The 25813-nt window shown below is 35.7% G+C and overlaps 1 protein-coding gene across 2 annotated transcripts in view; it reads left to right on the forward strand.

The window, feature by feature from the left end:
- mctp2a (multiple C2 domains, transmembrane 2a) overlaps positions 1-25813 on the forward strand; it is an 89211-nt gene that overhangs the window by 5829 nt on the left and 57569 nt on the right. For both annotated transcript variants that reach the window (XM_056478395.1, XM_056478396.1), the window contains exons 2-8: positions 1-432; positions 4323-4376; positions 4522-4633; positions 20478-20620; positions 22232-22308; positions 22418-22529; positions 22613-22648. The exon at positions 1-432 is cut by the window's left edge and continues 224 nt beyond it. In XM_056478395.1, coding sequence (XP_056334370.1) covers positions 1-432; positions 4323-4376; positions 4522-4633; positions 20478-20620; positions 22232-22308; positions 22418-22529; positions 22613-22648 — 966 coding nt within the window. The remainder of the gene's footprint in view (positions 433-4322; positions 4377-4521; positions 4634-20477; positions 20621-22231; positions 22309-22417; positions 22530-22612; positions 22649-25813) is intronic.

A 25813-nucleotide genomic window follows, 5' to 3' on the forward strand; every position in this document is an offset into this window, starting at 1 on the left:
AGTCACACCTCTGCCTTCTTTGATAACACAGACGGTTTAGGTGACATAGATGATGTAGCTAGTGAAACCTCCAGCGTAGCATTATCTGAGCGTTTCAGTGTAGCTGACTTCCCGTGCGTCTGCAGCCCAGCGCCATCAGAAAGATCAGCTCCTGTTGACTTCCCAGTTTCAGCGGAAACCGATAAACGTCAAAGAGCCACTACATGGTACTTCGAGGATTCGGATTCAGTGACTGGAGTCACACCTCCATTTGCAGAACTACAGATGACAGCTGGTCATGCTGAGAGGAGGCCAAAGGAGTCCTCAGATAAACTAGGCAGAGCTCGGGCTTTAGATGACATGTCTATTTCATCTGAGGAGAAAGCTTGGCCTACTGAGCATGAGCCGTCCTCTCCTTTGTCTATGTTCGTTGTAGGATCAGCTGAGTACTTGGTAAGTCATCAGGGAGCATTATCATGTCTTACAAAAGTTTGGATGCGTATTTAACCCTCTACCGCGTGGTGTTGCCATATGGCAACATGTTATTTATGCTCATTTCCCTGCAACTGTTTCTTTAAGACCAACATTCTAATGTTTTTGTAGGAAAGAGAAGACCCTAGTTTAGCCAATGATGTGCTTTGGTTAAGTCATATGATGTGCAGTGTTTTTCTGTGGTGCGATTTCTGACAGACTGGCTTTTATTGTGAGTAACTGCTGAATGCAAATGTAAACGTCAATAAAAACAAAGGATCAATTTATGTCAGATCCACAAAAAACTATATGAGATATCATCTCCTGTAAGTTATTATGACATATTCACAAATCAAAAAAAGTTTTTAATCAAATAATCTTTTGTAAATTGATCAAATATATGTGTTGCAAATGGCAACACTGTCCAATAGTGAATTGTGCAATATTGCAAAAGCTTAGCTAGCTAGCAAGGTCAGCTGTGATCTTTAAGTTGTAACAATAACAACATCAATGCTAGTAATATAATGCTGATTAGTCATATGTTAATGGCATTTGAAGTATGGATATAATCAAATTTCAATGGTAATACTTTTGATTAGATATAAATACAGAGAACAGTGTATTAGCGAGCACCACCATGTTCTATGGTGAGTGAAAGAAAAAAGGTCAGAACTGGCTCTTCCTGCAGATGAAAGTGAGGATGAGATGGGTTTTAGTGACCATGAGAATGATGCGGATATGACAGAGCAGTGATGCAGGCAGTTCTGGTAAGTTAGCTCAGAGGCATACAGTATAAGACAGGCAGAGTATAGTATATAGAATAATATATAAATATTGTTCGCTAGTAGCTACGTTTTTCTGATGCATCTGGATAAATTAGACTTGTTATTTATTTGTTATAATATTTACTGGAGAAAATATTTATATTTACTGTACTGTATGTTGTATACATGATAATACAATATTATATTTGTTTTCAATAATATTCAGCTAAAAAGAATGGAATAAATGAAAGCTGTTGGAATATCAGTTGTTGGGAAGTATGTACTGAATAAGGTGTCGTTTATAAGTTCTATGTTAAAGCTTATAATACTGCAACACTGAATAAATTATTTTAAACAACACAATTATTATAAAGAAAATTCTAAATGAGAAATATCTAAGTTAGATCCACTATTGTACATCGTTGCCATATAGCAACATATCATAAAGTACCTTAAAAAAATCCAAACATTTTTTACAGCACTTCAAGTTAAGCCATTCTAAGAAAAGAAAAACAGTCAAATATTTGATATTTTTTAATAGATTTATCATAATACATGCAGTAGAGCAGTGTTTCCCAACCCTTTTCCTGGACGCACACCAACAGTACATATTTTGGATGTCTCCCTTACCTGACTAATTAACTTCAGGTTTTGGAGTCTCTTCTTATGTTCTAATTAGGTGATTCAGGTGTGTTTAATTAGGGAGACATTGAAAATGTGTACTGTTGGTGTGTCTTCAGGAACAGGGTTGGGAAACACTGCAGTGGAGGGTTAAGTTTGATATATAATAAAAATACTAGAAAATGTGTTAAAGTTTCCACCATAATTTAAGAAATATTTTTCCACTTACAGTAGTTCTAAGTTGTTGCTTTTTAAATCAGATTATTGAGATAAAAAATGCTAATGTCTTAAAACTATAGCTTTGCCTTCACAGAAATACTTTGCATAAATAATAAACTACATATAATGTCTAATATTATATGTCAAATTAGAAAAGGAAAGTTCTTTAAAAAGTTGTATAAGTTAGCATGTTGCTAGTATGTTTATAGTATGAATTAGCATGTTGCTAGTATGATTAGTATGTTTGTTGGTATGTTTTTAGTATGGATTGGTATATTGTTAGTATATTTCTAGTGTGATTAGTATGTTAGTATATTTCTAGTGTGATTAGTATGTTAGTATATTTCTAGTATGGATTAGTATGTGTCTAGTGTGAATTGGTATGTTGTTCGTATGTCCAATGTAAAGTCAATGGCAGTTTTTTTTACAATGGAAGTCTAGGGGACAGTTGCTATGGTGCCGTAAGTGGTTGCTAGGGTTTGGCTGGTAAGTTGAAAGGTCATCAGTGATTGGCAGATTGGTAGTCTGAGTTAAATGACCCTACATTAAGTCTGTATGACAGTCTGATGCAAAGTTTTGAGGTCACAAAGTTTGGTTCAATGGGACTTTTCCGGGACAGTTTTCGGAAAACTGTTAGTTGGATCAGTTGGAAAAGATAAAGCAACTTAATTTAATATAGTTTGGAGTTAATTTGGTGGTTGTAGTATCAATGTTCTAGGAGGAGATGCGTTCTTAAAATAAGAAGAAGACGACGGGGGAAGAAGAATAAGTTTATTTAGTATAACAGTATGTTGACTTTCTTAAGCCACCATAATTACAGTTTATATATAATATGTTTATTAAATATATATATATATATATAGCTTTGGTGGGACATTTTCCAAAAAACCTTTTTGTTTGCTAGTAGGCCTGTGACAATACGTAATTATTTTGGTGTGCAAAATGCTGGGTTCCACACAATCTATTTGTAGAATTAAGCATGAGGAAATTAAGTTAACTTATTAATTTTAACAAATGCAAGTGGATTTAAGATAAATCAATTACAGTATGTTGTACCCCCCAAAAAAAACAAACAAACAAGAATTATGTTGTTTCAGCTCAATTTAAATAAGTAGTTTCAGGGTATACGCAGGGTTGTAAAAGGTAGTAAATGAAATTGTTTGAACAAAGAGGAAATGTCAGTCTTTTTAGTCTATTTTCACAAATTATTGCAATAATTATATTGTAATTTAAAGACCATTTATTCAAGTTGTTATATAATGATTTAAAAGCATAAACACTTTTAAGGGACAAAATCCTAAGGTTATTTAGATTCTGTGATAAAAAAGTTAATGTCCTAATATACAGTAGGTGCTGTTTTATAGAACAGCCATGTTAATAAAGGCTTTTAAAAATGTTTCAATTACTTTTCGAGTGCCTCAAATGTCCTTGTAAAATGGTCTTACCATTATTTGCGAATGTGTCACTTTTATGGAAGTGGACTGCAGCTTTGAAACAGCTTAACTTCTTTAAAAAACAGCATTGTAGTTTTCGGTAAAATATGAAAATTCCCCTTTTACCAAAATTCACCTTTTCTGTTGTAATGGAGTTCCCTGAGCTCCAATGAACACCTCCAACAGAGATTAATAAGTTGACAGATTTTATGAAATAAGCTAATTATCTATGTTATTTTTTTTGTTTTAATAGATTTCTAAATATTTTTTTTCATTTTTGATCTCCAACATGAAAATACTAGGCTAAGATGTTTAGCAATCTCAATATATATATAACCTATATTAAACCTTAATGTAATAGTTTATAGATAATTTTAACCATAAAAATGTATCTATAACTTTAGCTCAATATATTATTTATAGCATAAGTTAAGTTTTTTTTTTATGTTTTAAACTTTTATTTATAATAGCATTTATTAAAAGAACCACGGTTTGTTCAGTAAACCACTGTTTAAAAAGATTTATTATTTCACTAAATACTAAACACACACAGTTTTGTGTAAATAAGAAATTTTCAAATATTTGAAATCGAATTGAAATTCACGACACCCATGGACTGAATGTATTATTCAGAATTAAAAATATATATGCAGTATATTCAGCTATTTAACCTCAAAAAAGTGAAAGAAATATACAAATGCATGTTGCCAAATCCTTAATTTGCCATCTGTTGTAATCAATGCATGATTGATAAATGACAAACATTACTCAGTTCTTAGCAGAGGCGAACTAATGCAGAACTGTCTCATCTGATACAGCTTAATCTCTCCCTCAGGACGCTCCTAACGAAACCAGTGACTTTGATGATCTGTCAGAATATGAAAGAAACGTGAGTATTTTTGAAAGAAACAGTACTTTTAGGCATTATTGTTCTACCACAGTCAGTGTAGCTTTTCTATTTGGAATAGTGCCAATGTTACTAATATTAATTAACAACATCCAGGCTTGACTGAAGTGTTCTGCACTCTTTTCAGATCTCAGGAGGGTTAATGGAGAGTCAAAGTGCTGCAGGTCTACAAAAGCTCCAGTATCTTCTCACCATCAATCTAAAGGAAGGCAGAAACCTGGTTGTCAGAGACCGTTCAGGTACTGAACTATTAAACACTGACTAATACAGATGACTAATGTTGGATGACACTGGCTGGTGTGGTTTAATTCATACAGTAGATGTTGCATTGCTGTATGCTTGCATCACTACGCATACTTTAATAGTTTTTCTTTTTATAGGTCAATTTCAACTTGTAGTTTGGCCTAGAATTCATAAGCCACACCTTTATGTCGTGACTATTTTACAGAGAATTATGTGGAATGATTCATGTGTTGTGAGGGGTTTTCTGTTCTTAATGTCAAAATCTTCATTCCGGTTTATTCTGTTCTCAAAAATGCAGTGTCATTTTACTATAGATGCAGATTAGTTGTATACATTTTTTCTGATGCATCACTCTTAAAGATGTCATGCACTTTGATTAGCTTTTGCCTTTTGTATTTTCCTTCTGATGATATTTTAGTTTTTTAATTTCAGTCTTCTTTAGTCTTATTAACCATGATTAAGAATGTTGGTTATTTGAGGATTCAATTCAATTCAATTCATGTTTATTTCTATAGCAGTTTTACAATGTATATTGTGTCAAAGCGGCTTAACATAGAAGTTCTAGTAAACTGAAACTGCATCAGTCCAGTTTAGTTCAGTTCATTCATTTGTTCATTTTCTTTTTGGCTTAGTCCCTTTATTAATCCGGGGTAGCCACAGCGGAATGAACCGCCAACTTATCCAGCATATGTTTTACGCAGCGGAGGCCCTTCCCTTCCAGCTGCAACCCATCTTTGGGAAACATCCATACACATTCATTCACACACATACACTACAGACAATTTAGCCTACCCAATTCACCTGTACTACGTCTTTGGACTGTGGGGGAAACCGGAGCACCCGGAAGAAACCCACACGAACGCAGGGAGAACATGCAAACTCCTCACAGAAACGCCAACTGACCTAGCTGACGCTCGAACCGGCCACCTTCTTGCTGTAAGGCAATAGCACTACCTACTGCACCACTGCGTCACCCTAGTTCAGTTCAGTGTGGTTTAATTTTCACTGCTGAAAGTCCAAACACTGTAGAACAAATCCATCGATGTGCAGCTCCACAAGGATGTGTGTGTGGCATTGAATCATATTCTTTCTTGCACATCTGATTGGTTAGGTACAGTAACATTGGGAGACATCTGTACTATTCTCTGAATTTTTGCATTTTCTTCTGAGCTGTACTGTACATTTATTGAGTTTTAGACAAATATTTTAAGCAAGTAAGGAACGCTGAAACAGAAATCATTCCTAGAAGTTAAAAGTTAAGTCTGACAATACAGATACAAACATATGAGCTGAAATTCACACTGCCATAAGAGGTTTGAGATCCGTATTTTTTTTTCGGAATATTTTGTTTTTAAATATTTTGAATGACTCATCATCCTGGAAAGAAATCATGATTTCTACAGAAAATATTAAGTAGCACAGTTATATTCCACAATGATAATAATAATAATAATAATAATAATAATAATAATAATAATAATAATAATAAGATCTGTTTAAGAGCATTAAACCAAGTTAAATGAAAGATGATAAAAATTCAGATTAATTGTTAACATTTTAAATATTCACATTGTAAACTTTTATTTTAAACTGGAATATTTCCCAACAATTATATTATTATTTTTTAACTAAACTTTTATTCACAGTTTAAATGTTGCTTTGGTGATGAGATGATACTTCTTACTGATTTCATGTATACACACTAACTGGCCACTTTATTAGGTACACCTGTCCAACTGCTCGTTAACGCAAATGTTAGTCAATCACATGGCAGCAACTAAATGCATTTAGGCATGTAGACATGGTCAAGACAATCTGCTGCAGTTCAAACAGAGCATCACAATGGGGAAGAAAGGTGATTAAAGTGACTTTGAACGTGGCATGGTGCCAGACAGGCTGGTTTGAGTATTTCAGAAACTGCTGATCTACTGGGATTTTCACGCCCAACCATCTCTAGGGTTTACAAAGAATTGTCCCAAAAAGAGAAAATATCCAATGAGCAGCAGTTTTGTGGGTGCAAATGCCTTGTTGATGCCAGAGGTCCGAGGTCCAAGGCAGACTGGTTCCAGCTGATAGAAAGGCAACAGTAACTCAAATAACCACTCGTTACAACCAAGGTATGCAGAAGAGCATCTCTGAATGGATGCACAACACATCCAGATTTGAGGTGGATGGGCTACAGCAGCAGAAGACAAAGTGCCACTCCTGTCAGCTAAGAACAGGAAACTGAGGCTACAATTTGCACAGACTCACCAAAATTGGACAATAGAACATTGCCTGGTCTGATGAGTCTTGATTTCTGCTGCGACATTCAGATGGCAGGGTCAGAATGGATGGAAAGCATGGATCTATCCTGCCTTGTATCAATGGTTCAGGCTGGTGGTGGTGATGTAATGTTGTGGAGAATATTTTCTAGGCACACTTTGGGCTCATTAGTACCAACTGAGCATTGTGTCAACGCCACAGCCTACCTGAGTATTGTTGCTGACCATGTACATCACTTTATGACCACAGTGTACCCATCTTCTGATGGCTAGTTTCAGCAGAATAACGCCTCATGTCATAAAGCACGAATCATCTCAGACTGGTTTCTTAAACATGACAATGAGTTCACTGTACTCAAATGGCCTCCACAGTCACCAGAGCTCAATTCAATAGAGCACCTTTGGGATGTGGTGGAACTGGAGATTCACATCATGGATGTGCAGCCTACAAATCTGCAGCAACTGTGTGATGCTATCATGTCAATATGGACCAAAATCTCTGAGGAATATTTCCAGCACCTAGTTGAATCTATGCCATGAAGGATTAAGGCAGTTCTGAAGGCAAAAGCGGGTCCAACCCAGTACTACTTAGGTGTACCCAATAAAGTGGCCACTGAGTGTACTGTATACTGTAGTCTGTTACATGTGCTTATTAGTGAGTCTGTGTGTGTGTGTGTGTGTGTGTGTGTGTGTGTGTGTGTGTGTGTGTGTGTGTGCATATATGTAATGATTGAAACTATTTTGAACTTGGTGCTAATCACCCCATAATTAATTGTATATACGGTAGTAGCTTATAGTCAACACTGTCAGCTACTTCCATGAATGATTATCTTGTTAAATGCTGGACTTGACCAAACAAATTATTCCAGGTTCAGCATTTGCATGTCAGTAATGTAGTATATCTACATTCTTGTGTAAAGTATCTCAGATGAAACTGCTTTTGTTAGGAAGTTTCCTTATTGTAATGATTTGTAATCTGCTGCTAAACTGCCATTCACACATATTAGATTAGATTCAACTTTATTGTCATTACACATGTACAAGTACAATGCAAGGAAATGCAGTTTAGGTCTAACCAGGAGTGCAATAGCAGCAAGTGCAGGATATAGGTATAAGATATAAGGTGCAGTTATAGAAAAACTATGGTGATATTTACAGATGGATGTATTATGAACTTTGTATACAGGTTGTATTAGCTATGAACAGGGATTTAAAATAAATGAATATATGTACAGGATGCTATTAGTAATCAGAAGTTTTCAGATAGATAAACATAATTACAAATGTATATGTACAGTGGGTGTGTACATAATTACAAATATTTATGTGTAGTGGGTATGAACAATTCAACTTAGTGAATCAGTGCAATGTAGTGCAATGAATATGTGCAAATTGTAAACGTGCAAATGTTAAACAGTGCAGTGATTGTGAGGATTATAAGTTAGATGAGAGTGGGGGGTGTATTGGAGGGGGAGGGCAAATGAGTCAGTGAGGGGCAGAGTTCAAAAGGGAGACAGCTCTGGGGAAAAAGCTGTTCCTCAGTCTGCTGGTTTTTGTCTGGGGGAGCCTGAAGCGCCTGCCGGAGGGCAGGAGAGAAAACAGTCTGTGAGCAGGGTGAGAGGTGTCCTTAAGAATACTGCGTGCTCGGCGCAGACAGTGTTTCTTCTGGATGCCCTCTATGGCTGGCAGTGTGGTCCCTGTGATGCATTGGCCAGTTTTCCAAGACAAAGACAGCTGATGCAGGGTGTTCTTCTTAAGTTGCCTTAAGAAAAATAGGCGCTGGTGAGCGTTCTTGACCAGGCTGGAGGCACACACACACACATACACAGACACACACATGTGTATATATATATTTTACACAGCTTAGGAAATTCATGAAAAATGTTTTGATAGCAGCAACAATTTCAGTTGTTAATCCATGATTTTCCACATTGCAGTGAAGTACCTTGTTTTGTTGCACTTTCCAACACTTTCCAATCATGACCTTGTTAAAGGGATACAGTAGTTCACCATCATTTACTCACCGTTCACTTGTTCCAAACATATTTGAGTGTCTTTCTTCTGTTGAGCACAAAGAAAGATATTCTGAACAATGTTGGAAAAAATCAGCCAATGACTTCGATTGTATTTTTTGGCTGCTTTTTTCCAACATTGTTAGAATATCTTGTTTTGTGTTCAACAAAAGAAAGAAATTCATAAAGTTTAGAATCTGGTAATGGGTGAGGAAATTATATTTTTGGATGAAATATTCCTTTAAGGCCCTGTCCAAATAAACACGGGTATTTTCCAAATCGCACTTGTTTTTAAGCAGTTTCGCTAATCGGGTGACTAACCTAAAACATTCTGAAAACTCTGGTCAGGATGAAGATTTTCCAAAACTCTGGGTACAGTCAGTGTAGTTGTGAGGACACTACAACCAGCGTTTTCACCTCATTTTCTCCTTTCCAACAAGGCTGGGTTCACACCAAATGCGGAAGATGTGAATGAGGCAAATTCTGCACATTCATGGCAAACGTATCACGTTTTCCTGCATTGTTCACACCGCTGGATGGTAATTTATTTGTAATGACTTGTATGCTGTTTACTGGCAAAAATACTTAATTCCCCATTTGGTGTGAACCCAGCATAAAAGGCTTTTATCGCCACCTGTTGGTTAAGCATGAGCATGCTCTTAACATGCATCACATTACATTTTCTGTTTTCATGTGGATGGAGATATTTTTAAAAACTGAAAAAGGGGAAAACTGTTTATAAAAGTACCCGTGCACATGCGGACATGGCCTTAAGTCAGTAGCTGGACAGCAGGTATTCTTTTGTGATTGAAGTCAGCCGATTGAATGCATTTTTGACTAGTTCTGATTGTGGACTAATTTGAAATGTATTAGACCCTGTTACATGTGTATTTAGCATTGTCCACTTGTGATTTGATTGACACAAACATATCTTAAAGCTTAAACACAATTGTGCTGGAACAATGTGTGAATATAGCCAGCCTCTCATGGTAAAAAAATAATGAAATCTAATTATTAATATATTTTATAGTACGTAAGGGTGGCACAGTGGGTAGCGCTGTCGCCTCAGAGCAAGAAGGTCACTGGTCGCTGGCATTTCTGTGTGGAGTTTCCATGTTCTCTCTGTGTTCATGTGGGTTTCCTCCGGGTGCTCTGGTGACCAAAGACACACACTAGGTGAATTGTGTAAGCTAAATTGTCCGTAGTGAATGTGTGTGAATAAAAGTGTATAGGTGTTTCCCAGTGATGGGCTGCAGCTGGAAGGGCATCTGCTGCATAAAACATATGCTGGATAAGTTGACGGTTCATTCCGCTGATTAATAAAGGGATTAAGCTGAAAGAAAAATTAATTAATGAATTGTAAGCATTATATCAATATAAAAACATAAAAACAAACACTTTGATTGACATTTTCTCTTTGTATAAGCCATCAGGGGGGGGAAGTCCCACTCATTAGTGATTAGTGATTAGCATAGACAGCCCTGCATGAGAAGCAGCCATCTGCCTGTACACTTTTGAATCTGCTGCATAGCTCCGCCTACTTTTGAAAACAGGCTGGGAGCATCTCATTTGAATTTAAAGCAACAAGTCATTAAAATGGCACAATTTTGAACAAAAATCAAAGCCTAAAAGAGTTTCAAAGAGTTATTAAACAATTATTTGTGTGGTATTTTGAGCCGAAACACATGCTCTCTACTAACATTAAAGACTTATTTTACATCTTGTAAAAAGAGACATAATGGGTCGCCTTTAATAAGGTGCAGAAACTGCCTTACTGATATTAAAGTAGTATTGCAGTTAAACACACAAATAAAGGTAACTATGTTAAATGACTGGCATTTTAATTCCAACAACCTTTTGTAGTTTTGAAGGTTGTACTATTAAGGAGTATAATCAAGATTCCTTTCACAATAGACATTTAGTCATTTAGCAGACGCTTTTATCCAATAGAAAAGAATGTAAAAAAAAAAAAAACCCATCAAAGCATGTAAATCCTGTTTATTAGCATAGGTGAAACTAAACAGTTACTGAAATAACAGTTCTGCTTCAATAGCATTACCCCAGACACGGCTCCAGGTTCAGCTCTACTGTAATTGGCTGAAAGAAGTCCTTTGTCTTTTAGGTGGGTCCTGGAATCTCAACAATTCTAAATCCTTAGATTGTGAAGATTGTTTAAAGAAAATGCTATGCATACAGTAAATATTTTAGATTGAAATGCTGTTTATCAGATTCCTTCATCTCAAACTGAAATGTTAGAGCTGCCTCAGGTGGTTCATCTAAAAAAAAAAAAGTGTTCTCATCATTTACTCACTTTCCACTTATCCCAACCATACTTGAGTTTATTTTATCTCGTGAACACAGCATATATTTTGAAGAATGTTACAGCTATATCCACTGACTTCCATAGTGTTTCTTTAGTTTTTTCTACTGTGCATGTGAATTAATTGCATTAATTCATTTATGTTTTTCCCTATAGCTAATTAATTTAATGTATTACATTGAAAATTGCCTGTTTGCTGCTAATTTATCAAATGGTTTGTCTGTGGTTGTGTTAACTTCTTTTGTTTGTGGCTGTTGCACCAAGATTAGGCTTGTTAAAGGAATAGTTAGACTAAAAATGAGAATTTACAGGTAATTTACTCACCCTCAGGCCATTGAAGATGCAGGTGTCTTCATTAGAACATTACAGAAAGATGTTTTGCTGAATCCATGGTCCTTGGTGATTTGTATAATGCAAGTCAATGCTTCACATTTTTGAGATTAAGCATAAACACATATAAAAATGTCTAACTAAATCATGCGTCTCTCCTGATGACACAACAAAGTCTAATGAACTGAAATGTTCGGCCTGTGGAAGACATTTAACATTATTTTCTAAATTATTAGCGTTAATCCATAGCCTGTGCAAACAATGTTCAATTTCTTGCAAAGACCAATCATGTCTTTAAGAGCCACAGGGATTGATTTGCACTTGTTTGTATGTGTTTATTTTTAAGATCAAAAATGGGTAGTTTCAAAGCCAATCGAAGACAAGCCTAAAAACATAACAGCTAATGCTAACTTGCTCCATGGCAGTATGCAGGGAAGGAGACGGAAAGCCACTTTGTGATTAGCTAAGATGTGCTTCACGTGACCAAGTTAGTGTTATGAGTTTTTCAATTATAATATAGACATTTTCATCTCCAGCAAAGTAAGGAAATCTCTGGTAGTTTACTATATATTACTTTATAATGCAGGGCTCAACAATAGGAACTGACCAATGGCTTGGAGTCAGCGTGAGATCCGCTTGAGACAGTAGAGAGGATCGTTACTGGCAGGATTAGGCCAGTGCTGCCCTGTCACTAAATTTAAATTTGTCTGTGACTGTTTCTCTGTGAAGTTGTAAACACCATATTGCTTTTCAATTCCTCTTATCGGATTGGATGTTGTGAGCACGTTATTTTTTTCTGTAACCTGGTAACAACCAGTACAGCAAAGAGAAGGCAACATGACAGCAACGTCAAATTATGAGGCTAAAAGAAAACATCTGTTTCTAACATCTTGAAGCAGACATTTACAGTAGTAAAGTGATGTTTTGCACAGTTTGCCATCAGTTTGGCAAGTCAGACACCTTTTGTTTTGCAATTAAAATACCTGCACATTTTGCGTACTGCTATTTTAGTTTGCATAACACTTTTAATGTTGCTCATTATACGTTTATTAACACTTTTTAAATATTTAATTTCTAGATTCTAGGTCGCCACACCGCCAACTATTCCAGCATACAGTATGTTTTACGCAACAGATGTCCTTTCAGACCCATACACACTCATACACACACACACGCATACACACGCACACACGCACACACACACACACACACACACACACACGCACACACACACACACACTACGTACAATTTAGTTTATTCAATTCACCTATAGCACATGTCTTTGGGCTGTGGGAGAAACCAAAGCACCTGGAGGAAACCACCCCAACACGGAGAGTGCATGCCAACTCCACACAGAAATGCCAACTGACCAGCTGAAACTTGAATCAGCAACCCTCTTACTGTGAGGTGACAGTGCTAACCACTGGCCACTTCATGGCCTAAATTTTTAGATTCACAGACTATGGCTGTTTCTTAATTCCAAGAATGCATAGAATGGACTTGCGTTCTTGTGGAGACCAGTCTTGCCAAGTTACCTTGGAAAAACAAACTTTTTTGTGGGAGACCACGAGAACAGAAAACGCGTCCTGTGAGGAATGAGATGCTGCGTTCCTTCTGATGGTCACATGACCTTCACGCGTTTTAATGGAAAATTATTTAAACATTACAGCATTCATACAACAATTTATTGTTTTCCCCTTTTTAATATAGATATCAAGCATAAAGACCTTACAAATATACGTTGCACAACACAAATAAGGCTAATTTGAATACGAATTTCAGCAAATAAACACCCTTAATGTGTTCATGCCTTTATTAAGATTTTCATGGTAATGTTTACCTTCACCATTTCATTTAGTGAGGCTCCTGAGACAAATAAGTTATATCTCTGAACCATAAAAATAAATCTTAAATATAAAATGCTGCGATTTCCCCCCCTCCTTTATTTAGCCACGATGGCTTCCAGGACTTCTCAAACGAGTTTTGCGCTCAAGTCTGCATCGATGCGTGAACTTTCAGCCGTTCTCCGTTCTTGCAGTCTTGAGTTTTGGAACTGATCTTTGGCAGTTGATGATGACATTACTCGAGGACGCAAGAACGCTGAAGAACGCATATTGAGAAACAGCCATTATTTTTGACACAATTTTAAAATCTGTATTTATCTAGGAAATAGCCACAAATGCGGGCCTATAGAAAAAAAATTCTTAGCGTTGAAGCCGGAAATGTTTTGCATTTTATAACTTGCATTATACAAACACCAAGGACTATAGATTCAGCTAAAAAGTTTCCTAAATGTTCTACTAAAGAAATAAAGTTGCCTATATCACAGCGCCTCATGGCTCTCCTTTTCGGTGCTCTTTTTTGTTGTATTTGTACGTCTGTTTTGTTTGTGCACAACTGGATATGTGAACGTATCCTACACATGTCAGGACCTTAGTATAGATGTCGGAGAACAACACCAGACACCGGCATCTTGGGTTTTTCAGTATCACTTCATCTCATCGCACATGTATATAATGTACATTGTATACGTGTACAGTGACAATAAAAGGCATTCTATTGACTGATTTCATGTGGCCGCCATTTTAAAACCGAAATCGAGTCTGGTGGTGGGAAGAAACGCGGAAGTATCGCACAGGAAGTGTCACACAGGAATGTTGTGTACCTGGCTTTATATATTATGAGCGAAGAGAAAGTGACACTAATTTATACTTTCATCGTCTTTCGAGTGGCCCGAAGGTCCGTTCTGAATAGATAGTGAAAATAAAAAGGGATGTCAGACCTCATTTTCAGCTAAGTTAAGGGAAATGGCACTAGTTAGCTAACGTTTTCTTTCCCAAACACATGTTTTAGATGCCATTTATCAAACTAAAGTTAATGAACTGATTCTTGCACTATATTAGACTTGTCACGATACAAAATTTCGGTACTGAAATAAAAAAAACCCATCAATTTCCTGTTAACATTTAAGGCACTGTTGACAGCAGCTGATTTGCCATTGTGTTCATGTGCTCAACAGAAATGACTGTGATTGGCCATAAAGGTCATTAGTTCACCGCACTTCACTGCTGTTTACTGAGTGCAAACACAGACGAGCGATCCACTTGATGAATCGACTGATCTTCACGGATTTAAAACGCTCCAGCGTCCATGTATCTGTGTTTGCAATCTGTGAAGAGTGGTGAACTGATGACCTTCACGGCCAATCACAGTCATTTCTGTTGAGCACTGGTGAATATTATGGCAAATCAGCTGTTTAAGAACGTGCTCAGCGGCGATTTAATGTTAGCGGGAAATGAACGTTTTTAAAACTTCAGTACCGGTACAACACTAAACAGACAACAAGAGGGTGTGCTACAGAGGACTGCAGTGTTCAATCACTCACAGGGTTACATAGGCTGAAGCAGAGAAGCGTCCTCAAGTTGTTTATCTGCTGCCATGAACTTAAGCCAAGAAGGACACTTAAGCGTATTACTCTTAAAGAGATTGTGATTTTGTTTGATGCCTAATATGCTTTTTAATTGTTTAAATTAAACTTAACTGAATGATATTAAAGTGATGTTTACACCATTTCTGCATTTTGAAATCAGCTGGAGTTTTGTAGTACGCAGCATGTTGTTGCAATGTTTACAGTGTTGATCCTTTACTTCCGGGTTTCTTCCCGCTTTCATTCTTTAAAATAGCAGCCGCGTGAAATAAGCATATTCATACATTCATTTTTTTTCTGCTTGGTCCCTTTATTAATCAGGGGTTGCCACAGCAGAATGAACCACCAACTTATATGTTTTACACAGCGGATGCCCTTCCAGCTGCAACCCATTACTGGGAAACATCCATAGACACTTATTCACACACATACACTACGGACAATTTAGCTGACGCAGTTCACCTGGACTGCATGTCTTTGGACTATGGGGGAAACCGGAGCACCCGGAGGAAACCCACATGAACACAGGGAGAACATGCAAACTCCACACAAAAATGCCTCGAACAAGCAACCTTTTTGCTGTGAGGCAACAGCACTACCCACTGTGCCACAATGCCGCTGGCATTCTATTCTATTTCTATTCTATTCTAGAATGTGTCAATTTTCATTGTTGGGTGAACTGTCTATAAAGCTGGAATGTGTTCGAGTTCCTCCTGCTAGTCTAGTCATCACAAAAACTACAGAATGCTGTCCTACCAGTATGCCTTTTTTTCTGTTGCTTCTGACATGCTTCTGTAACCATTTAAGAATAACACGTAGCTATTTTGGGAAGAATTTTTTGAATACAGACGTCAGCATTTACTGTTTTCCATTCAAATGCTGTCAGTTTATCAGACTAACGTCAGAAAACAAATAAGCTGGCATTGCAAATAGAGTCATGCAAATAAGAGTCGTGTTGAGATGTTGTTTCCTAGAGGCTGTACAAATCCCTGGAGTCATAATGCAAAGTGTATTGTCTGTTTTATCTCTCAAATATTTGTTTATGTGCAAGAGCGACAGATTCATATGTGGAGAGAAAAGAGGGATTTGGTTTGCTAAGATGTACTGAAATCCTGCAAGCAAACGATTGCTATGTTTTCATTTGATACCCAGAGCGGTTCTTCAGACGTAATGCCAGTGTATCTGGCAGGACTGACCGAGCTGATTGGGCAGCTCATTCTCATGTTCAAAGTCACAGGTGTATGCCCGCAAGCTATTAATTACCATCTCTACCTCATTATTTTTCATAATTAGAATATATTCCAGTGATATTCCTCTCTGCCAACTGAATCTAATGAAATGGTCATGCACACTATAGACTGAGAGAGGTTATTGGTGGCACATGCTTGCCAGATATGCTGTGCAAAAAAGCCTTCAGTGTACTAGTTCAAGTTCACAATTTTAGGAATAATTATTACTGTATTTTCCTCCCTCTCTGCATTTGGATACTTTCTTTCTTTCTTTCTTTCTTTCTTTCTTTCTTCCTTTCTTTCTTTCTTTCTTTCTTTCTTTCTTTCTTTCTTTTTTTCTTTCTTTCTTTCTTTCTTTCTTTCTTTCTTTCTTTCGTTTTTTCATAAAATGGAATACATTGCCACCTGGTGGAGAAAATATAACAATAAATGGTTAAATGCATACATTTTAAATATTATTATTGATACTATTAATGTTTAATGTGAGCATTATGGATGCTGTAATGTCCCACGGATTTCTAATCAAATCTAATTTGTTAACCTTTGATAATATCCCTTATCCACTTTCTCATTTGGAGAACTTTTAATCTCAGTAACTTGCAACTTTCAACAGAATGATATGGAAATCAGAATTTGGTGCTGTTTGTTGACCTGATATTAATTTTGAACCGTGACTTTAGTACTGTTCCAGATTGCTGTGCAGGCTTTAATCTTTGATCTTAATTCTTTCTCTAATGGCACATGTCTGAATATTAGTCATTGCAGAGACGTAAATAGGCATGATTTCAACCTTTTGGGCCATTAAATATGGTATACATTTAGCAGTTCTGACCAATGAAAAGGAAAGATTTAATGATTTAATATGACCTTTTGGTAATTATATCCAGAGCTCATATACAGTAATTAACTATATGATTACAGTACCGTTTTGGAAAAGATTTTTAAATAATTTCTGTATAGCAGTAATTAATTGGATAAAAAATAAAAAGGTATCACAATTACTTCTTAAGCATCATGTAGCATATATACAATAAATAAATAAACATATATTAGCCATTTATGTATATGTGGGTGAAATATATTGCTCCTTGGTACTTCTGCAAGTTTTTGTTTTTTATTATTGGCTTGCCACAATAATCAATATAACGACTTATCGCACAACATTTGGACATCGTGATGAAATATACAGAGCTCGCAAAACTGCCAGCCCAACATCCTAAGGCTATTGTTTATAAGTTGGGCTACAAAAAATTAATCCAGCCTGCCCTTTGGACTATCTAAATAAGAGGAAAAATATAGCCTACTTCAATGCTTTTAATTTTTAAAATAAAATATAATTAAAATGTAGTTAGTCAAAAATATACTGTATATGTACCCTATATTTAATGCCATTTTATATATATATATATATATATATATATATATATATATATATATATATATATATATATATATATATATATATATATATATATATATTTATTTATTTATATACAGTACAGTATTTACAGTTGAAGTCAGAATTATTAGCCCCCCTGAATTATTAGCCCCCTGTTTATTTTTCCCCCAATTTCTGTTTAACGGAGAGATTTTTTTCAACACATTTCTAAACATAATAGTTTTAATAACTCATTTTCAATAACTGATTTCTTTTATTTTTGCCATGACGACAGTACATTATATTTGACTAGATATTTTTTAAGAAACTTCTATACAGCTTAAAGTGACATTTAAACGCTTAACTAGGTTAATTAGGTTAACTAGGCAGGATAGGGTAATTAGGCAAGTAATTGTATAATGATGGTTTGTTCTGTTGACAGTCGAAAAAAATATAGCTTAAAGGGGCTAATAATTTTGACCTTAAAATGGTTTTTAAAACATTAAAAACTACTTTTATTCTAGTGAATATAAAACAAATAAGACTTTCCTTGCTCTGTTAAACATCATTTGGGAAATATTTAAAAAAGAACAAAACATTAAATGGGGGCTAATAATTCTGACTTCAACTGTATATATGTTAGCTGATTGTACAGCCTCTCTATCTCTATTGGAGGTGTCAGTGTCAGTATGGTTAAAATAAAACCCTTTAGAAAAAATATCCACAAAAATAGATGTCAGCCCTAATTATTATTATTGTAGCTGTATATGTGAATCATTTTAGGTAAAAGTATCTGCTGAAAGGAATATGAAAGTTTTTTTTGGGTAAAATAGTGACCTCGTGTGGTTTCTTTGAGAATAACACAGCACTTAATGTCCAGAGTTTTTACCTGCAGCAAATGAAACGAAACAATTGAAAACAATATTCTTCACATTGTGATACATTTTACAATAGATGGACACACACACAAATGATCAATAACAAATCATCAGTTTTATAACCAAATCAAAAACAATAATAATAATACAGTTTTCGGTCCTCTATTTTATTGCTAAGTTTCAGACACCACCTGAAGAACGTCTGCATTCATTGACATCATTAGTGCAGTCGTCAGTTGATCTGTCAGCCCATCATGATGGTGATGATGCAGAATCTCCCCCTCTCATTCCTTCTCCAGCACCTGTATTTGCCTAACAATTAGTGGCCACCCCAATCCACGACTGACACTGCGTCGCAAAAGCAGCCCGCCAGTCCCCTCCCTCCTTCCATCCCTCTCGCTGTCCTCCATTTTCCTGGTGTTAATTTCCGCCGTCACCGTTCTCAGTCACGCCGGAGCTGCTTGAGCCCCTTTCCTCCTGTCAAGCTGCCTGGAGGTTTCCTTGTCAGCGGCTGGCAGGGAGGATCTGCCTCCTGGAGATGTTCATTTGGAGAGGAGAGCTGACAGGCCTGACAGCTCGTCCCCACAGGCCTTTTGTCATGTGATTCCAGGCTCCCCGCAGGTCCTCTCAAGCACTCCTTTATCCATCCATACAAATGAAGCCATGGACTCTTTCTCATATTTTTTTTCCCCTAACCAGCCAATCTGCATACCACAGCATAGACAAAGACAGAGCCGCTCTCCCTCCTCTCTCGCAGACAGACTTTCTTAACAGGCTTTGGAGATTAACACTGCTTGCTCCCAGTTTCTGGGGGGTTTTTAATGCACCGGCGTTAAATTAACAGATTCATGCTGGCTGTAATTTTTTTACTCTTTCACAATCGGCCAACTCACATCGCTCTAAAAGAGATGAAATGTAAGCCTCACGATGCTGAGAATGGTCAGCTAAATAATGAGTCTTCTGGATTAAGGCTGTTTGTGCTTGTACTTTTACATGACGTGAGACGTTTTCCACCATGTTTTGATGTTAAATGAATCGGTATGAATTAGCGATGCATGATTATGACTGAAATGAGAATCACAATCTTTTTTGCTTAAAATAAAGATCACAATTATCTCACAATTCTGTAGATGTTAAATAATATAAGTATGCTAATAAGAGTAAGCTATTATTATTGTTATTTCTCTGACAAATGGTAAATCAATAGTGTTAGGCCTATGTGTTGGTCTTCTGTTGGTTAAAATGCTCAATTTTGTCTATTTTGTATGACTTGTAATGGTGGACTTGAAAAGACTTTAAACTTGTCCTGGTCGTTAATGCACAGGAAAGTCATTACAAGTGATTACATACAAGTTGATTTACTATGTTTGAGACATATGCTTGCAATCTGTCACTGACAACATTATTAGACATTTTTTTCACTGGTAAAATCCTCCGTCTTCTCTGTGATAAACAGTGTGTCAACTCACATGTGACTTCGCGGCTGCAAAAACGTCATTACATGAAGACAGAAATGGCATTATTGGGTGAATTATACCTTATAAATACAGTATGCTGACTCTTCCAACACCATTTGAAGGTGTCCAAATTGCTGAGCAACATATATAAACACAATGTATAGACTTTTGAGAATGCTTTTATGTTTCTGTCCTGAACTTGAAAATATAATGGGCTGAATTGTAGAGATGCTAGATTAAGATCATGTGGAGGGTCGGATCAAGATGATGATCTTTTTTCGATTAATCGTGCAGCCCTAGTATGAATATTCAAAAGCATTTGGTTTCATCTTACACGATAAAATTAAGATCCAGATAGATAGATAGATAGATAGATAGATAGATAGATAGATAGATAGATAGATAGATAGATAGATAGATAGATAGATAGATAGATAGATAGATAGATAGATAGATAGATAGATAGATAGATAGATAGATAGATAGATAGATAGATAGATCGTATAGTGTGTGTAATACTGTTGGTAATTGTTTATTTCAACAGGTACGAGTGACCCATTTATCAAATTCAAGTTAGATGGCAAGCACATCTACAAGAGCAAAGTTGTGAACAAGAACTTGAATCCCACATGGAATGAATCATTTTCCTTGCCTGTCAGAGATCTCGATCAGACTCTTCATCTCAAGGTTTGAGCTATATTATACAATAACAATACATTTTTTTTTGTTCACAATATGAAAATGGAAAATACAGGTTGGAAGATTAATATTTGACCAATTTAGTGTTTTGTTTTAATAAAGACATTAAAACAATTGTATGTCATTCAGAGTGTCTGCAGGGTCTTAAAAAGTCTTAAAATGTCTTAAATCTCAAAAGCTAAAATTTAGTCCTTAAAAAGTCTTAAATTTACTAATATGTTGTGTTGTAGGTCTTAAATCTTTTTTAACAGGCCTTAATTTTTCTTTGTTCATGTAAAGCTACCCAATCTGGCCGTTAACATACAATCATACAACAGTGTACGCTCTCACAATCACCAACAATCCCAAATTTAAATATAGCATTTTTAACTCTATTTACCCATCTACTTTCCTACAGTAACATTTGTTTAAAAGTTCTCCATTTATGTATTGCAGAGGATACTGATTATTTAAATTATTATTATTGTATTATTAAATGTATTAAATTCTAATCTTTTCCAACTGGGATATTCAAAAAAAAAAAAAACCTTAGCATTTATTCATGTATAAGTCTAAAATTTTATTCATAAAGGTCTTAAAAAGGTCTTAAATTTAACTTGGTGAAACCTGCAGAAACCCTGGTAATTACATTTGACCAAAAAAAGTGATTTCATATACATAGAAAGTTTATTAAATGAAAGTAAAGTGTCTTTTTTTATATCCACTTTATTCACTTGTCTGATAATAAAGCTAAAATAATGTTTTGTGGTCCATTCAATGCTAAATATTTATATAAAAATTACACTGCATATTAATTTTTACACACACACACACACACACACACACACACACACGCGCGCGCACACACACACACACACACACACACACACACACACACACACACACACACTCTGTAAAACCTAATAGTTTGAAGTATAATATAGAAGTATTTGAAACTGACTTAAATGAAATGAAATTTAATTTGTATTTTTTTGGCTGTTAAATGGGATAGTTCACCCCAAAATCTAAAATCCTTCACCATCACTCAAGTGGTTCTAAACATTTATGAATTTCATTTTTTCTGTTGAACCCAAAACAAAATATTCTGATTAATGTTGGACCCAGCAGCTATTGCCATCCATGGTAGGAACAAACAATACTATGCAAGCTAAATGGTGATTCTTCAGTGTATCTTCCTTTGTGTTCAACAAAAGAAAGAAAATCAAGCAGGTTTGGAACAAGTTGAGGATAAGTGAATGATGAATTTTCAGAATTTTCATATTTTGTGGCCAAACTATTCCTTTAAATAGTCTTTTGATATGTCATCAAATGGTTTGTGTTCTAAACATGCCTGACATGAATTTAAAAAAAAATACATATAAGCTATTTATTTTAGTTTTACGTTATTTTAGATTATTTCCCAGTACTGGGTTGCAGCTGGAAGGGCATCCGCTGCATAAAACATATGCTGGAAAAGTTGGTGGTTCATTCCGCTGCTGTGACCTATGATAAATAAAGGGAATGAGCCAAAGAAAATGAATGAATGAATGATGAATTATTTTAGATGAAAAAAAAATTGTGTAACGCTAATAATCATTTTTCCACTAATGATTAATGCAGGTGTATGATCGTGATCTAAGATCCAATGACTTCATGGGATCAAGCAGCTTTCCTCTCAATAAACTGGAGCTGGACAGGTGATGAAACTTTATCATTTCATTATTACTTCATTATTACTTTCATAATCACCTCAAATAATGTCTTGTCAGAATGAAACAGATAAAGTTTTGTTCTTTTTGTCTGCAGGATGGTTCTGATGACGCTGTCTTTGGAGGACCCCAACAGTGAGGAGAGCGATATGGGAGTGATCATTATAGAGGCCTGTCTGTCCATCCGAGAGGAACCGGCCAAACGAAATGTAGGACACATTTTACAAACAGTCCAAACAGTCTCATTTCAGATCAAAGTCAAAACATCTAACATCTTTTCATCATTTTTCAGAAGTGGCTCCTAAGAAGAAAGGGATCCTTCAATAAGGTTTGTCATGAAAAACATTTATCATTTAATTTCTATTCAGTTGTAGATTTACTTAAAGTAACTTAGTAAAAGTAAAGTTAGTACATTGATATATTTTATGACGTATTTGTCCACTGGAGGGCAGTAGATCCTCACCATCTTCCTCAAGCAATCTTCGATAAAGTTACTGCAAGCTTTTGACTTTACCTTTACTTCACTTTCTCCTGGTAAGTTAGCAAATCTGTCTTGCATTTTGTGCAGATTAGTTCATAAATGAGGATATATTTACCTCACATTGGCAGGGAACACTTTTTTTTCTGTTCAAGGCTCCAAAGATTTGCAATATATAATTTCTCTGAATAAAATCTGTGCTTCATACTTCTGTAGAGAAGGGTTAGGTGCAGTGGATCTTTTAGTATACTGTATTTATGTCAATTAATTTCATATCAATATGTTGTATAGCATGATTAAACTCAACACTTTACATGTTAATCATATCTTTTATAAGTTTTGATACAGTAGGACTCTTAATGGATTGGGGAAGTTTTGTCTTGAAAATGGCTACTTTTGAGTTTTTTTGCATTAGGACATACGTCTCAAATTTCTAATACAGTAATAAAAGTCACCTTGAGAAGACAAAATGTTTATTAAATCAGCTAATTAATTTAAGTTGGAACAGATAAGTGGACAGGGTCTGTAAGGGGGAAAAATGGTCCATTAAATAATTTTCATCATAGTAGTTTAGGAATTTTGATATTTCTGTTTTCTTAAAACTTTGGTGATTTTAAAAACATTAACAACCAAAAAGTTGATAAATCTGTTTGATTCTGGACAAACACTATCATGGTTTATATTAAAGCTGCATGATATTGGAAAAAGTATATATGAAATATAAGTTCACAAGATGAACACATTTTTATAAGAATTCATAATTTTACATCGATAGGGAGTGCATCTGATTAAAATATAATAAACAAATTACAAACTTAAATTCATACAAATGAAATAAACAGTGCTTTTCTGGAGAGTCTAACAGTATCGAGGTACAGAAATTAAATAATCAAATGTAACAACACTGTATACAGTAGTCAACATTTGAAGCAGAGCAAAATCTTTTATCAAAGTTGTCCTAGAGCTATTGAACAACACTCATTCTTGTCTTAGAACAATTTTAAAAATCTTTTTTTTTTTATTCACATTAGGTCCTGAATAAAGTAGTCTTCATTGTAGATTACAATGATTCTTTGTTAAAGCTACAATTTTTATAATTTATTATGCCCAAATGGTTTAAATTTGCTTGAAATATTACAAGGTCATAGGTCTTTCACTCTATTAGGGTTAAACTTTGCTTGTGTTCTGAAATGTGTTTTTGATTAATTATAATCCTAATTGGTAGAATCCCAATCCTAACAAGACGCATAGTTTCAGTGCATCCGGTAAGTATTCATATCACTTCACTTTTTCCACATTTTTATGTTACAGCTTTATTCCAAAATGAATTAAATTCATACATTTCCTCAAAATCTACACACAATACCCCATAATGACAATTTGGAAAAAAAATATTTTTTTAATTGTTGCAAATTTATTAAAAATAAAAAAAGCTGAAAAATCACATGTACATAAGTATTCACAGCCTTTGCCAAATCATTCTTGAGATGGTTCAGCAGCTTAATTGGAGTTCACCTGTGGTAAATTCAGTTGATTGGACATGATTTGAAAAGGCATACACCTGTCTATATAAGGTCCCAGGGTTGACAGTGCATGTCAAAGCACAAACCAAGCTTGAAGACAAAAGAATTGTCTGTAGACCTCCGAGACAGGATTGTCTCGAGGCACAAGGCTGGGGAAGGTTACAGAAAAATTTCTGCTCCTCTGAAAGATGTTTGGAACCACCAGGAGTCTTTCTAGAGCTGGTCAGCCACCTAAGCTAAGTAATCGGGGGAAAATTGCCTTAGTCAGGGAGGTGATCAATAACCCGATAGTCACTCTGTCTGAGCTCCAGCGTTCTTCTGTGGAGAGAGGAGAACCTTACATAAGGACAACTATCTGTGCAGCAATCCTGACTGAAGCCACTTCCCGCCTGGAATTTGCCAAAAGGCATCTGAAGGACTCTCAGACCATAAGAAACAAAATTCTCTGATCTGATGAGACTAAAATTGAACTCTTTGGAGTGAATGCCAGGCGTTATGTTTGGAGAAAACCAGGCAGCGCTCATCACCAGGCTAATACCATCCCTACAGTGAAGCATGGTGGTGGCAGTATCATGCTGTGGGGATGTTTTTCAACAGCAGGAATTGGAAGACTAGTCAGGATAGAGGGAAAGATGAATGCAGCAACGTACAGAGACATCCTGAATGAAAACCTGCTTCAGAGTGCTCTTGACCTCAGACTGGGGTGACGGTTTATCTTCCAGCAGGACAATGACCCAAAGCACACCGCCAAAATATCAATAGAGTGGCTTCACAACAACTCGGTGAATGTTCTTGAGGGGCCCAGCCAGAGCCCAGAACTAAATCCTATTGAACATCTCTGGAGTGATCTGAAAATGTCTGTACTCCATCGCTTCCAATCTGATAGAGCTTGAGAGGTACTGCAAAGAGGAATTGGCAAAAATTCCCGAAGACAGGTGTGCCAAGCTTGTGGCATCATATTCAAAAAGACCTGAGGCTCTAATTGCTGCCAAAGGTGCATCAACAAAGTATTGAGCAAAGGCTGTGAATACTTATGTACATGTGATTTTCAGGTTTTTTATTTTTATTAAATTTACAACAATTAAAAAAAAATCACATTGTCATTATGGGATATGGTGTGTGGAACTTTGAGGAAAGAAATGCATTTGATCCATTTTGCAATATGGCTGTAACATAAAAAAGTGGAAAAAGTGAAGCACTATGAATACTTTCCGAATGCACTGTATAAATCAGTTATCAGTTATAGAAATTTTATAAACAACTATTTATAAACAACTCCTTAATGTAAGTTGGTACAGTATATCAAACCTACTAAATACATTGATTTGCCAGTTTGCATAACTTAAAAAAGTTAACTTACTGTATTTTAATAAAGTAACTTACCATGAATTGCATTTGCTTATTAATAAATACTGTTTCACACTGCATACCACAATGCAAAATTCATAACGCAAATTCAAAATACAATCTCTTACTTATTCCATGCAATTTA

This window comes from Danio aesculapii, chromosome 18, assembly GCF_903798145.1.
Source record: "Danio aesculapii chromosome 18, fDanAes4.1, whole genome shotgun sequence".
Taxonomy (NCBI): domain Eukaryota; kingdom Metazoa; phylum Chordata; class Actinopteri; order Cypriniformes; family Danionidae; genus Danio; species Danio aesculapii.